The sequence below is a fragment of the Aphis gossypii genome, chromosome 3 (assembly GCF_020184175.1).
Source record: "Aphis gossypii isolate Hap1 chromosome 3, ASM2018417v2, whole genome shotgun sequence".
NCBI classification, from domain to species: Eukaryota; Metazoa; Arthropoda; class Insecta; order Hemiptera; family Aphididae; genus Aphis; species Aphis gossypii.
Window position 1 is genome coordinate 13411137 of NC_065532.1, and position 13522 is coordinate 13424658.

Here is a 13522-nt window from a genome sequence, read left to right on the forward strand (position 1 = left end):
TGGGTGAAAAAAAACCAAGTTATTATAATATCACCCATCTAAAATAGGTGCCCATGCGCATTTATCATCAACTACGATTTTAAGTTACAATAAGCCACACGAACACACAGACCTACGCACGCTCGCTATTGGATAACAGATGTCAGTACATTTTTAAAACAATACTAAATGTATATCAAAAAAAATGTGCTTTTAGTAATACCTAATTAAACTTACTTGTAGGTATAGATTTAAAATAATGTTTAATGGCGAATAAGTGGCTTTACATCAAAAAATATTTTAATAATTTTTTTTTAGATTTTAATGTTGTTTTAAACAGGTAATCTTTAATCTTAATTATTAAAATAACCGATAGGGTTAAGATATACTGTTAGGATATTGTCGTGAAAATTTTTGTGAACCACTGATTTAGTATATAAAATAATCAATGTTGACTCATAGTCATTAATTACCTACAATAATATTCCGATCAGCACTTGGCATTTTGGTGATGTCTATGTTAATATTAATGATAATTATATTTAAATATAAACACAATTATAATTAAAAATTACAACTTCAGTTAGTCTTCAGAGTAAATTTCTACACCTATAACCTATAACTATTAAACTATTTACAATTCATTCACTTCTTATGAATGACACACTGTCATATTAGCATGCCTAGAATATTTATCTGAAGCGACGCATCCCATTGTTTGCTTATTTCCAAACGGCTCCCGTCAAAATGTATTCCTCCCGTTATTTATTTTTTTTTTTTTTGAGGGGGGGTAATCATTTTTCTACCTAATGTTTATAAGCACTTTCGGGAAAATATATTTGAAAATTTTAAAAATCTAATTTAATTTAAATTTTTTATAACATAGAATCTGATTATTGCTGTCTACTCTATTTTTTAAATTTAATAAATAAATAACCATTTAATAATATTATAATTCAGGAACCAAAACCGTGTACTTACTTTTAGTATTCTTATTTTTTTTTTTTTTTAATTATTTCATTGCAGATTCAGAGCAGAGAAACTTATGAGCATTTTAAAATTGTAAGCTTTTCAAAATGTTTAAAATATCTATATTTACTTAAAAAGGTTAAAATACCAAAAAAAGCTTTCATAGGATAAGGCCATAAGATAATTTTTTATTTGAAAGTAGATAAATTACCTACTGTAGTCTGTAATAGGAAACTCACTCTAAGTAGTAGGTGTCCAGCGTGTATACCTATTGTTATTCAGTACCTACATGACTTCTAAACTATCTTGATTATCCCAATATTAATTATACTCGTATGTTGTGAATCACCACAAATCCTAGAGTTTCACTAACACTCTTTTTCATTTTTCATACGAGAATCTAAACGATTGCAAAACTGAATAAATATCTAATTTCCCATGGGGTTTTCAATACTATATTTGTCTAATCAAAGTGGAATATTGATAGAAAATTCTTCAATAAACTATATTCAAAAAAATAATATTATTGATCAATTTTAGTTAAAAAAAATATAATTTACAAGACTCGGAGGCAGTGCTGTATTCGTAAAAAAACAGAGGGTATACTATATACAAGTTATCAGTGTTATAAACAATTATCATTAAGTGTTTTGGCATATAAAATACATATTGTGAACAAATTTAAATAAAAACAAAACATTTTTTTTTAATTACTTAATATTTTTGTATTATTACCTACCAACTTTAACTTTTAATTAAATACTTTTTACTAATTATTTCATTTATTTTATAACTTATTATTTTAAATAGATGTCCTATATACTATGCATAGTCAATAGAGTATAGCGACTAACTAGCTAGTAACTATAATATGTATAATTGTATATTATTTCACTACAACAGAGAGTATGTACCTATACGACCATAATCAAAATGTATACGATGTTTTTTAGTACCTAACGATTAGAAGGTTTACCATAATACCATCTACTATAGCACTGCTTTGAGCTGTAATTTTATACATCTAACTTTATAGCTAACATCGTTTCTGACGTTACTGTACAAAACTATAAGTCTATTACAATTGTTTAACAGTAGGTATACACAGACTATAGGTAAGTAAGTTACTTAGAATTTTGATGTATAATAATATATACCTACTTATGTATCTTAGTCCGTGACAGTATGTCATACCGTTGATTATATAGAATAGTACTAAAATATTATTGTGCTGTGGTATATTATATATTCACAAAATATACTACAAGTTGTAGTATATAAATAATACGCAAGAACGCGCTAGAATTTAGATAATATATTATTATCTAAATGCGTGATTTTATACGTTTAAAAATATTATCTATAGGTATCTGTGGCGCACCCTAGTTTTATTGCACTTAGGGCGTATCCAAATACTTCAAACCGATAATACTGGATGGCGGGCATGTTGTGTGTGACCCATTTTAGTGGACAATTATTTTGATAATTTCCCATTTATAGCAGTGTTACCAGAAGTTGTATTAAATGTACGGATGATAATTTCATGATTTTTGTTATTATGAAAATTGTTATGGAATTAAGAATTTTTAAAAGCAATGACTTTTAATTTGTAGTGTACACGACTTTAAAAGATCATAATTTTCATCGATTAATTTAAAAGCTAACCAAACCTAGTTTCAAGTGTCAATATTGCGCTATATCAGTTGTGAAACTTTCGAAAAACACTGGTTTTGGGGAAGGCTACTTTTTTACACTAAATATAACACATTAACACTGGCCTTCCAATATTATCATTCTAAAGTATTATTTCATAGATACCTACCGAAAAAATTGATAATGCCAAAACTTAAAAGCTTAATGTTTATTATCGCCCTCTTTTTTAAATAATACTCAATTTCTATGCTTACAAATTAATATCTCGAATACAGTACATTTCAAAAATTACAAATCGCAGTACTGAAAATAAATTCTGTGAAGATCATTGCTTATAGAGCATATATAAAGACCTAAAGACGCCTCATCAAAACCAAAAGTAAGCTATGTCCTTCAATACTTAATACTTTTAACATTACAGTATCTAGATAATGTAAAAATTTAAGCTGCCTTAATCAATAATGTTAATGTATATAATGTTTAGTCAAATCATGAGGAATAAAAAAGACCTTTACATTGCAAAATGTATCAATGAATTAAATATGCAAACAGAAATACCAGAGAAAATAAAGGGTTTAAATGTACTTTCGTAAGTATTAACTAGTTATCGAAAAAAAATTGTTTATATATAACTATAATGAATATTTTTTACAGACTTAAGGAAAAAGCTAAAATTTTGTTTGAACAAGCTATGAATGCAAATAATGAAAATGACGAAGAAGTTGTGTATATTTATTTAATGAAATATTGTCAAATTATACAATTGATGAAAAAAAATTTTATTGATGATAAAGTATACATCGATTGTATGTATAAACAAAATTTAAAAAAAGCTGTGAATATGCTGACCTATATTAAAGAAAGTTTGGTAAAAAGGTAAGATTTCTTGTTATTGATGTCAATTATAAAAACAATCAAACAATTTTCTAAATATGAAAAAAAAAATTTTAATCATCATTTATATTGTATGTATGTCTATATTTTGTAACAAAATATTAGTGCTTATACGCCATTCATAAGATTTTTTCATATTTTTTTTTATCTTAATGTAACATTATGTAGGTACTCTAATTAAATTTTAAATTTTTTTGTTATTAAAAATTATGAAGTATAGAATGTAATGAACATATACTTTACTGTAAAAGAAACAAAAATTTTATCTTAATATATTTCCAATGTTTAGTATTAATTAATTATGTGATTCATCTTGAATCTACTGTAAAAAAAAAAAAAAATTATAATAATTGGGCATCACTAATAACATTATATTAATATTAATTATTTATTTATTTAAATTATAATTTATTGTTATTCAAAAAAATGTGTAATTTATGATCTCAATGACAATACGTACATATCAAAATTAAGTGTTTTATGGATACATTTTAGTAGGGTAGAACATATATGTTGTTAAATTCTTGTACAAGCTATGTAGAAAAATATCCTATAAACAGTATTTTATAAATATCTACTATTGGATATTTTAAATCTCATATTACTTATTAACTAATAATAGTATTATTTTAGATATAACGAAAAAACAATTGAAGAAGATAATAAAAAATTGCTGAAACAACCTAACCAAAAAGGAAAACATTCTGAAGAAAAATTAAATTTTGAATTTGAAAGTACAATAACTAATGAAAACTTATTATATCTGTTAGAAAATACAGATAGAAAAAAGATTTGTTTGCTTGATACAAGACCATCAGATATTTTTTATAAAAATAAAATTATATCTTGTGATGTAATTAACATACCAAAAGAGAACTTAATTCTAGGGTAAAATATACATTATATCTTATAAGTTATATTATTAAACTACTATATTACTTAAAAACAATTATGATTTTTAGTTTAACACCTACCATATTAACAAACAAATTAGAAGAACCATTTAAAGAAATATGGACAAATCGACGTAATTATAATTATATTATAATATTAGATCAAGGGACAGAAGATATAGATGATGATCAAAGATTACTTAATCTCAGAAATGCCTTACTTAAATGGGATCCATCTTGTGATTATAGCAAAAAATTAAAGTTTCTCAAAGGTGGTTATGAAGATTTTAATCACTTATGTCCTTGGGAAACTTCTCAAAATAATATAATAAAATCAAATAAAGATGTTGAACCTCTTTCGGATGTTGAATTGGATCCAGAACCTGAATATGAAGAACCTGAAAGTAATAAATAAATAATATATATTTTATCAAATCTTATTTTTTTTTTTTTTTTTTTTATTATTATTAGATAAGCAAATTCGTTATCCATCTTTAGAGATTGTACAAAATGATTTGGACAAATTAAAAATTAAATCTACTCTTTATAATGGTTTAACAACAGATATTAAATCAAAGTTGGATCATAAAGATAATTATTCTAGTGAAGAAGAAATAGATTCTCAAGAATTAACTCATATTCCAATTAACAAACCCCAATTACCAATTTTTGATAGATCTACAAAGGTATTAACTATTAACTATTGAAATAATTAAATAAAAACAAAATACCTATATTAAATAAAAAATTTGAAAATGTATTTTATACTTTGCAGCCACCTGTTAAAAATAATCAATTTAAGAACCCTGAGGTCATTAAACCATTATATAAAAATAATGATGAATTGGATGACGAAAATAATGAAGTATTAAGATCTTTAAAATTCATTTAAAAAACAGATTACTAAATTATTTTAACTACTATTTGTTTCTATAGTTACCAAACAATATTGAACAACTAGAAAATAGAAGATTATCACTAGAAAATAACTTTTTGGAAAATGTTGATGCTTGTGTACACGAATATAAAAATCAAGTATTATGCTTAATATGGTATTTTTAGTATAAATGTTTTATAATAAATAATTTATTTTAAGGACATCGATTTAAATTCAATTCCACGTGTAGATCGTTCCACCAAGCCATCAGACGATTTACTAATAGTTTCTAAAACAAAAATCATAGTAAGACATGTTTTATATTTTTAAATTATTGTATTCAAAATAACTTAAAAAAATTAATTTGGTGCTTGAATATAATATAAGGTGAATGTTAATGTACAACACTCATTATTGTACTCCAAATATTTTCAAACTATGATTAAACTAGAGAAATAAATACAATTAATATTATTATTATTAAATAATATTTATAAAAATATAATTAATGGAAAATTTTCTGTTAAGAGGACGCTAAACCGGCATTTATTGTCTCTGTCTAAAAAATTTGTAACATAGTTAAAAACTAATTTATGTGGGTTGACATTACTCCTTTGGTATTTAGGTTTTTTCATTTAATTTTCAAAAATTATTGGTTACTACTTTCAAAAAAATTAAAACGCTATGTCACAGATAAAATTCTTCCTAGTGCGATTTGTAATTTTAATATAAATATCGAGAGAGTAAAGTCATCCCGTTAAAAACAGTTTTTAACTCTGTTACCCGGGTATAAGACAGAGACAATGTGGGTGTGGCATCCTCTTCTTAACTAATGGAAATTGGAATAATGAATATATATTCTCATAACAGCTATCTAAAGTAGATACATTAATTTTTTTTTTTTTTTTAATACCTAACTTACACATTTTTTTTCTAAGTATTAAAAATATAAATTAAAGTTTTTGGTCTGTAACTATATAGATTTAAAGTTTTTGTAAGATGTATTCTTATTCAAAATATTCAAAATTAAAAATGTAATATAAGAGTACTATTTCAAATTAGATCATAATAATTTTTAGCTGCTGTATTTTTTATATTTTTATTAATTGTTTCAAATACATTAAATTTATTGATTATATTTATAACAATTTCAGCACAGCAATGGTTTAACGAGATCTGTATCTCATTAACATTTTGGATAGTAGGGTGATATACTAAACTTTCTTATGCTTATTAAGGAATTAGGAAAGAAATTTTAACTACTAGATTTAAAGTCAGTTTGAGGTAAATGTGTAGGTGGGTCAATTAAATTTTTTTTCCTCAAACAATGCAAGTTTGTGCTGCTACTGGTTCATACTATAAAAGTTACATTTTTAATAATTATAATTGCGTCATATTAATTTTTTAATTTTTTACTTTTTGACATCTTAGGGAGGTGATGGATTACGAGGATTGCAAAATTTAGGAAACACGTGTTATATGAATTCAATTCTACAATGCTTAAGTAGCACTGAAGATCTTGTTAAATATTTCATGAACATTTATAATCAATTTGTGAATTATAAAAGTAGAACAAAAGGTTTAGTAGCCAAAGAATTTAGTAATGTCATTAAAAACTTATGGTCACAATCTGGCAGAAGTTTTCAGTGTCAACAATTTAAGGTTAGAAAAATTATTTGATTTCACAACATTTAATTTTATTATATAAATTAAAAGTTATATTTATATTATATCTATATTCAATTGTTTTATTAGTAATATAAATATTTTATTATTATTATTATTATTATTTTTTTTTAAGTACATAAATTGAAACAAAATTTAATTTAACAAATGTACTTACATAAATATCAAAATAATTATTTAAAAATAAAATTTAGGATTCTATTGGAGAATATAAAGATATGTTCAAACACTATGATCAACAAGATTCTCACGAGTTTTTAACTATTCTCTTGGATTGGCTTCATGATGATTTAAACCAAGTAAAATATTACCACATAAACTATTATTATTGTTTTTAATTTATATTATATATTTTTAGCCAGAGGACAATAGGGTTATTTTAGGTGCTTCAAAAGAAACTGGAGAAGAAGATTGGGGGCATTGGACAAAAGCAAATAATTCTATTATTCAACAACTTTTTTATGGCCAGCAAAAATCAACAGTATCTTGTGACACATGTTTTGAAAAGTCAGTTACTTTCGAACCATTTTCAAGTCTTAGTCTACCATTGCCATCTGAGGGTAACAAATGCACTCTTTCAGTAAGTTACTTTTGTTTTTTTTTTATGTTTTTATTTACTATTTATACAGTATTACAAAGATATTTAATTATTTAATTGGTGTAATGGGAGATCTGTATAAAATAAGTAAATCTGTCTATCTAGTTGATTTCAGTAACTTCTAAAAATTATTCAATCACACTATTAAATTTAAGAACCTTACTTGGCGGCCAACTTATTCACAGAGGCGTGGGCATGTGGCATTTCTTCATGGCATGCGTACAGATAGTTGATTTTTTTTGGGGGCGAAACGGGAATTGCTCAACTTCTGCCCAACAAATACTTGATACCATTAAGTACATTTAATATAGTTTATAAATTAAAATTATTGATAAAACTTCTTTTTATGAACATTGAAAATATAGTTATTATTTTTACTTTTGTTATATTAAAAGAATGCTACTAATGTTATAGTTAAAGAAGTAATATTTATAACAAAATTAAAATATACATTATAGCTAGAAATTATTTAGTGGTAGAGTTTCATAGGGAACAATGAAATAATGTTTTCCCATTTAGTAATACTGAAAAATAATTTGGTTTTTTTTTTTGTAAATTTTGAATGTAATACAATATATACATCAAAATGTATTCTTTTTCTTTTTTGTTATAGTATTCTTAGAATTAAATAGTTGCTAGCCACTCAAAGCTAGTGATCCTCAGCATAGAGCAGGTTAATCCAGTAAACATCAAAACAGTTTAAAAATAAATATATAAGTATAACACAATGTTAAATTTGTTTTATTTTGCCAGTCACAATTTGCAGGAGAAATGGAAAATAGGGGGTTTTCACTATGCTATAAAAAAAAGTGTTATTATTCATATTTTAGTAATTATATTTTATTTTCAAAAGAATGTCAGCACACTTTGTTTAATAAAGTAAAAATTATACATCTTATGATTAACTAGATTAACTATATATAGTGATTTATATGATTTTTACGTGATAATTCTTAGTATTTATAATAGTATTTTTTTATTTTATCTACTATAAGTTGTAAAATATCTGGATAACATAAAACATTTTGTAACATCACGTATATATTTTGATAAAAAAACACAACTAAAATTATCATTACGTTGTAATTTTAATATAATGATTATAAAATGTAATTTATTTTCCAAATAATATGTTAAAACTTGAAAGTAAAATTACTTTCTTAGTATTAATTTTAATTGGAAAATGTAATACTATTTGCTTCAATATGAATTTCACTAATTCCAGTTACACTTTTTATAACCACTTAAAAAATAACTATTTTGTTTTGATAAAAGTATTGAACTGTTATTACTTATTATAAATCAAACATGATTTTAGTAACCCTAAACATAATTATTTGATATTAGTAAGTTTACAGTTAAACTCAATATAGATTCAAATAGCTAAAAAACAGATCACAAATCTTTTTTTTTTTAAATGATTTTTCTCAAAATTGTACCAACTCCCATATAAATATGAAAATCATAAAATACTTCTTACAAAACTATAAATTAGAAAAATTCTGAACAGTTAATAATATTTAAAATAAATCATTATACCTTTAAACATTAAATACTTTTAAAATATAAAAATATATACAGGGTGTTTCATAAAGAACGCAGTTTTTAATTTGCTATAAATTTACCTGTCCAAAAGCCACTCCAAACGTTTACTCACTGTGGATGCATTTGTTTTTCCATGCTTACCCTTGGGTTCTCATTTCCCAAAACTTGACAATTTTGTTCATTGACATCCACTAAACTTGAAATGTGCTTCATCACTAAAGATGATTTTTTTTCACAAAATCAACAAGATGTTGATTCGTTAAAACCCAATTAACGAATTAAATTGTATACCACTCTATGATGACAAATTAACAAAATTTCTATCATTAAACACAATTAATAAAAACCTCAACAAACAAAAATGACAGAAATTATAAGAATAGTGCCACCGACCTTACAACAAAAAATTACCCAGCATTTTAAAAACTGCGTTCTTTATGAAACACTATAGTTAATGCAATTAATATATAATATAATGATTTTAGGATTGCCTACAATTATATTTGAATGGTGAATCAATATGTGGTTGGCATTGTCCTAGATGTAAACGCAGCAGAGATGCTACAAAAAAATTAGACATTATGAGGCTTCCTCCGTATTTAATTATACATTTGAAAAGGTATATTGATTTTTAATTTTTTTTTTTTTATATATATATATATATAAGTAAAATTATACTAATTATTTAATTCTTTAGGTTTTCAAGTAATGGGTACAAAAAGAATTCAAATGTTGAATTCTCTAGAACAGATCTAGATATGTCAAATTTTATTAATGGATTAGAACACCGTAATTGGAAGTACTGTTTATATGGTGTATCAAATCATATTGGATCACTTGATGGTGGACATTACACAGCTAGTTGTCTTAAAAAGTCAATAAACAAGTAATCATATAGTTTTATAGATTTTTAATAAAATTTTAAATGTTTGTTTGTACTCAAATGCACAATTTATGTGGTTATTTTTCACAGATGGTATAAATTTGACGATGTCCGGGTGTATGAAATTGATCCTTCAACAATTTGTTCTTCGGAAGCTTATATTTTATTTTATTGTCGGAAAAATTAATTTTTTTAAATTAAAAATACTAATATGTATCATGTTTGTATAGTTTTGTTTGTGTTTTGTACGCAAATATGTATTTTAATACAACTTATATTTATTTTTGTTATTAGATGTTGATTTGTTGATATTTCACACTATCTATACTAAATTATTTGTTTATAAAAAACTTTTATTTTTTTACAATTTGTATACAACAATTTTAGTTGAATAACCTATGTCCTATGCTTATTTTGACAATTGGTTAAAAAAATAATTGAATTCTAAATAATAAATAAATTAAGTAACAGTTAATAAAACATGTACTATCTATTTTATCTTTGCTCCTTCCTAAAATCCTAACATAGCCAAATTCTAAGTATTTTTATATCTATACTTTACATTTTATAATACCTATCTGGTATTGCTTTTTCTATAAAATTGTATTAATACTATTATAGTATAATGTCAGAATTCTGTATATACAACAACACGGTCCACCGTTAATAACAGTTGTAGTACATTCCTATCTACTAAAACGCACGTCGAGTGTATTATACTTCGTTACAAAAATAACTAATAAGCAAAGTCTCCATTAGAAATGTAAACAAAATCGAATAAGCCAAAAATTGCACGTCCTTGATATAAAAATAATTTATTATTATTATTAGTTGTAACATGTAATTATAGTAATAGTGAACAATGATAATAATAGCGATACGTCAATTACAAGTTGTAGAACCCGAAACCTTAGAATTTAGATAGTTGGATAGATTCATAAATTTATGACAATATGTTGTATCTCACTATCACGTATCTACTATATGGCGGTGAGTGGTGATCAATAGGTCAATGAAAACAAAAAAAAAAAGAAGCATCACACGTATAATATAAATTACACAATAGGTAGTTGTTTTCGATATAAAAAACTGTAAAATGCCTAGTCGATGTGAAATAGGTAGGTACTAAATGGTCGAATGGATAGAGTATATCCGATAGACACATCACATCACACATGTAATAATATCAAGTGACTGCAGTCTTTGTGCAGTGTTTAGTGTATTACGTATTGTATGTACTATTATTGCATTATTTACCGCGTTCTTAGATAATTATTATCTATATCGTATTATTATTTTTATACATACTTGGGCAGGCAAAACATCTATCTTGACTTCAAAAACTTTTCAAACGTTTAAATATTAATGTACCTATTCATTTTTTTTTTTCGTTATTATGATTGCCTTTGTAGTAAGAAACCCAATAAAGTAATAAATAAATTGCTTAATACTTTATGCGCACTTTACCGATTGAACTGCATTGTTTATTATTACTATTTACTATTGTTATTTTTATATTTTATGCCGTTATAATTGTATTGTTGTGTAACAGCAATTGAATTAAATGAATCGTCTTTATCGCCTTTAATCTGTATTTATAATAATATTAACACCTTAACGTTAACGATCGAACATTCTAACACTAAACAAGCTTAAGCGGACAATCATCTGTCGTACTCGTACAACCTGTACATAACGCATTAACGAGTATTAATTACCAATTACTAATTAGTAATTCATTAATATAATGTTGTTGATAAAGTGTATTTGCTGTCCAAAAATAACTAATTACAAAAAATTGTGTAAATTTAAATGAATAAATCAAATTTTTTAATTGTATTTAAAAAAATATTTAGTTGCATATTTTTGCGCATATTTCGGTTATTTTAAGTGCATATGTGCATGCATATTTCCTACAACTTGTGTGAAATAAGTCCCGAACCCTACTAATTACTAATTAGTATCTCTACAGGACTACAGCAGTGGTCTTCAACCGATGGGTCGCAATATTCTTGCCCGGAGTCTTAGCACAGCGGTTCTCAACCTTTGTATAGTGGCGACCAAAGATATTTACCAATTTGTCGTGGGATCTTTTTATAAATAATGTTATAAATAATGTTTAATGGGGGAATAAAAACAACTATTGGGTACTCTTAATTAATTAATTTTTGCCGACCCATTTAATATTATTGGCAACCCAAATTTGGGTCGCGACCCTGTGATCGAGAACCGCTGCCTTAACACATATACGTCAATATACGTGACAATAGATATAATTAATTATAAATGTTAAAATGTTCATGTTTTGTTATACCTACTTTTGTAATTTTTTATAATATAAAATAATTATAATAATTTTGGTTATAACATGAGATGTAACAAAAAGTATTTTAACACTACAAATACCTACTAAAGTAAAATATTAATTACTAACAAGTAACAATTATAGTACCTCTACCTGGGTATCTACCACTTTCAAAGGCGCAAGCCGCAAGTTAGGGGGCTTAACCCTCTTCCCTAAATCAGCTGAAGAGTGTAGATTTCTCTTAAACCCCTCCACTATCCAATACAAAAAAATCAGGACATACAATTTTAAAATAATTTATAAAAATATGTTTATTTATTATAAAATATGATAATTAGGTATTATGTACTTATACTTAATGTGAGTCGTCTGGTGTAAGACTGTGAGATATTATACAATGTCGCTGAGAATTGCAACTCACCGAAGTACTATTTATAGGGCATAGGCATAAAAAAAGATTAATTAAAAGAGTGTATAAATATAATAATATTATAATTTATAATATTATATAGGTAATAATACAATTATTTATGTAACCTAACCGTCCTATAACCTACATGGGCGTTGGTCTATATACCTAGGTACAAATTTAGTTTAATTCACAATATTTATTTTAAAATTGTATTATCTTTAATTTCAGGGGGTATTTGAACATCCAAAACATCCTCCCTACCTACGCTTATGTCCCCTACCCTTGTAATGTTACCGTCGTATGAAACTTACTTGTACATATTATACTCTTAATAAGTTGTATAGTTATACCTAAACATAAAACTCATAATTTCTTTTCTACGCGTAATTAGTTTCTATCATTCTGTTAAATAAAATAAAATAATTATAATATTATCATTAATATTTATATTGTTAGACAAATTATAGCAACTATAATGTATAAGTGTATTAGGTACCCAATTTAACCATGCATTTTTAAATTTTTCGATCCGTTTAATTATTTTTCGGAATATTATAGTCCTCTGTCAAACCTACATACATAATATCTATTATATAAATAGTTAGGTATATTTAAACAAAAAGTTTAGTCTGTAATCTTCTTTTATGTGTACCTATATTATTATAGTATACTTTCATAGTAATAAGTAATAATATGTAGGTAACTAATAATATATTGTACATTTTGTAACTATGAGATGTAAGTACTTATAGTAAGAAGTAAGTTCGTTATTCGTGTGTTCGTGTCTATATCTAAGTTATGACCTTGACGTTGAGGCCTTACAATCAT

General features: G+C 25.0%; 1 protein-coding gene across 3 annotated transcripts; it reads left to right on the forward strand.

Moving 5' to 3' along the window:
• Nucleotides 1-2507: 2507 nt before the first annotated feature.
• LOC114130280 (ubiquitin carboxyl-terminal hydrolase 8-like) lies at nt 2508-10270 on the forward strand. Of its 3 annotated transcripts, none has more exons than XR_007605013.1 (15): nt 2508-2980; nt 3086-3190; nt 3256-3477; nt 4129-4383; nt 4458-4792; nt 4860-5074; nt 5164-5253; nt 5325-5423; nt 5485-5571; nt 6697-6927; nt 7146-7250; nt 7310-7531; nt 7655-7845; nt 9580-9713; nt 9792-9941. XR_007605013.1 is itself a non-coding variant. In XM_027995222.2 (15 exons), exons 2-15 carry the CDS (start codon nt 3093-3095, stop codon nt 10162-10164), a joined length of 2379 nt encoding a protein of 792 aa, XP_027851023.2. In that variant the 5' UTR covers nt 2512-2980; nt 3086-3092; the 3' UTR covers nt 10165-10270. The 3 variants fall into 3 exon arrangements, 2 of the variants coding, with proteins under 2 accessions (XP_027851023.2, XP_050059655.1); XM_027995222.2 differs by lacking the exon at nt 7655-7845 and adding an exon at nt 10068-10270 and having other exon boundaries at nt 2512-2980; nt 9792-9980; XM_050203698.1 differs by lacking the exons at nt 7655-7845; nt 9580-9713; nt 9792-9941 and adding an exon at nt 8163-8583 and having other exon boundaries at nt 2516-2980.
• The last annotated feature ends 3252 nt before the right edge of the window (nt 10271-13522 follow it).

Excerpts from the sequence above, each read along its gene's own strand:
- LOC114130280 (XM_027995222.2), top strand. The coding sequence starts at position 3,093 with ATGAGGAATAAAAAAGACCTTTACATTGCAAAATGTATCAATGAATTA. Across the intron at positions 5,075-5,163 it reads TTTTTGATAGATCTACAAAG|CCACCTGTTAAAAATAATCA; the intron begins GTATTAACTATT and ends TATACTTTGCAG. Across the intron at positions 7,251-7,309 it reads TTCATGATGATTTAAACCAA|CCAGAGGACAATAGGGTTAT; the intron begins GTAAAATATTAC and ends ATATATTTTTAG.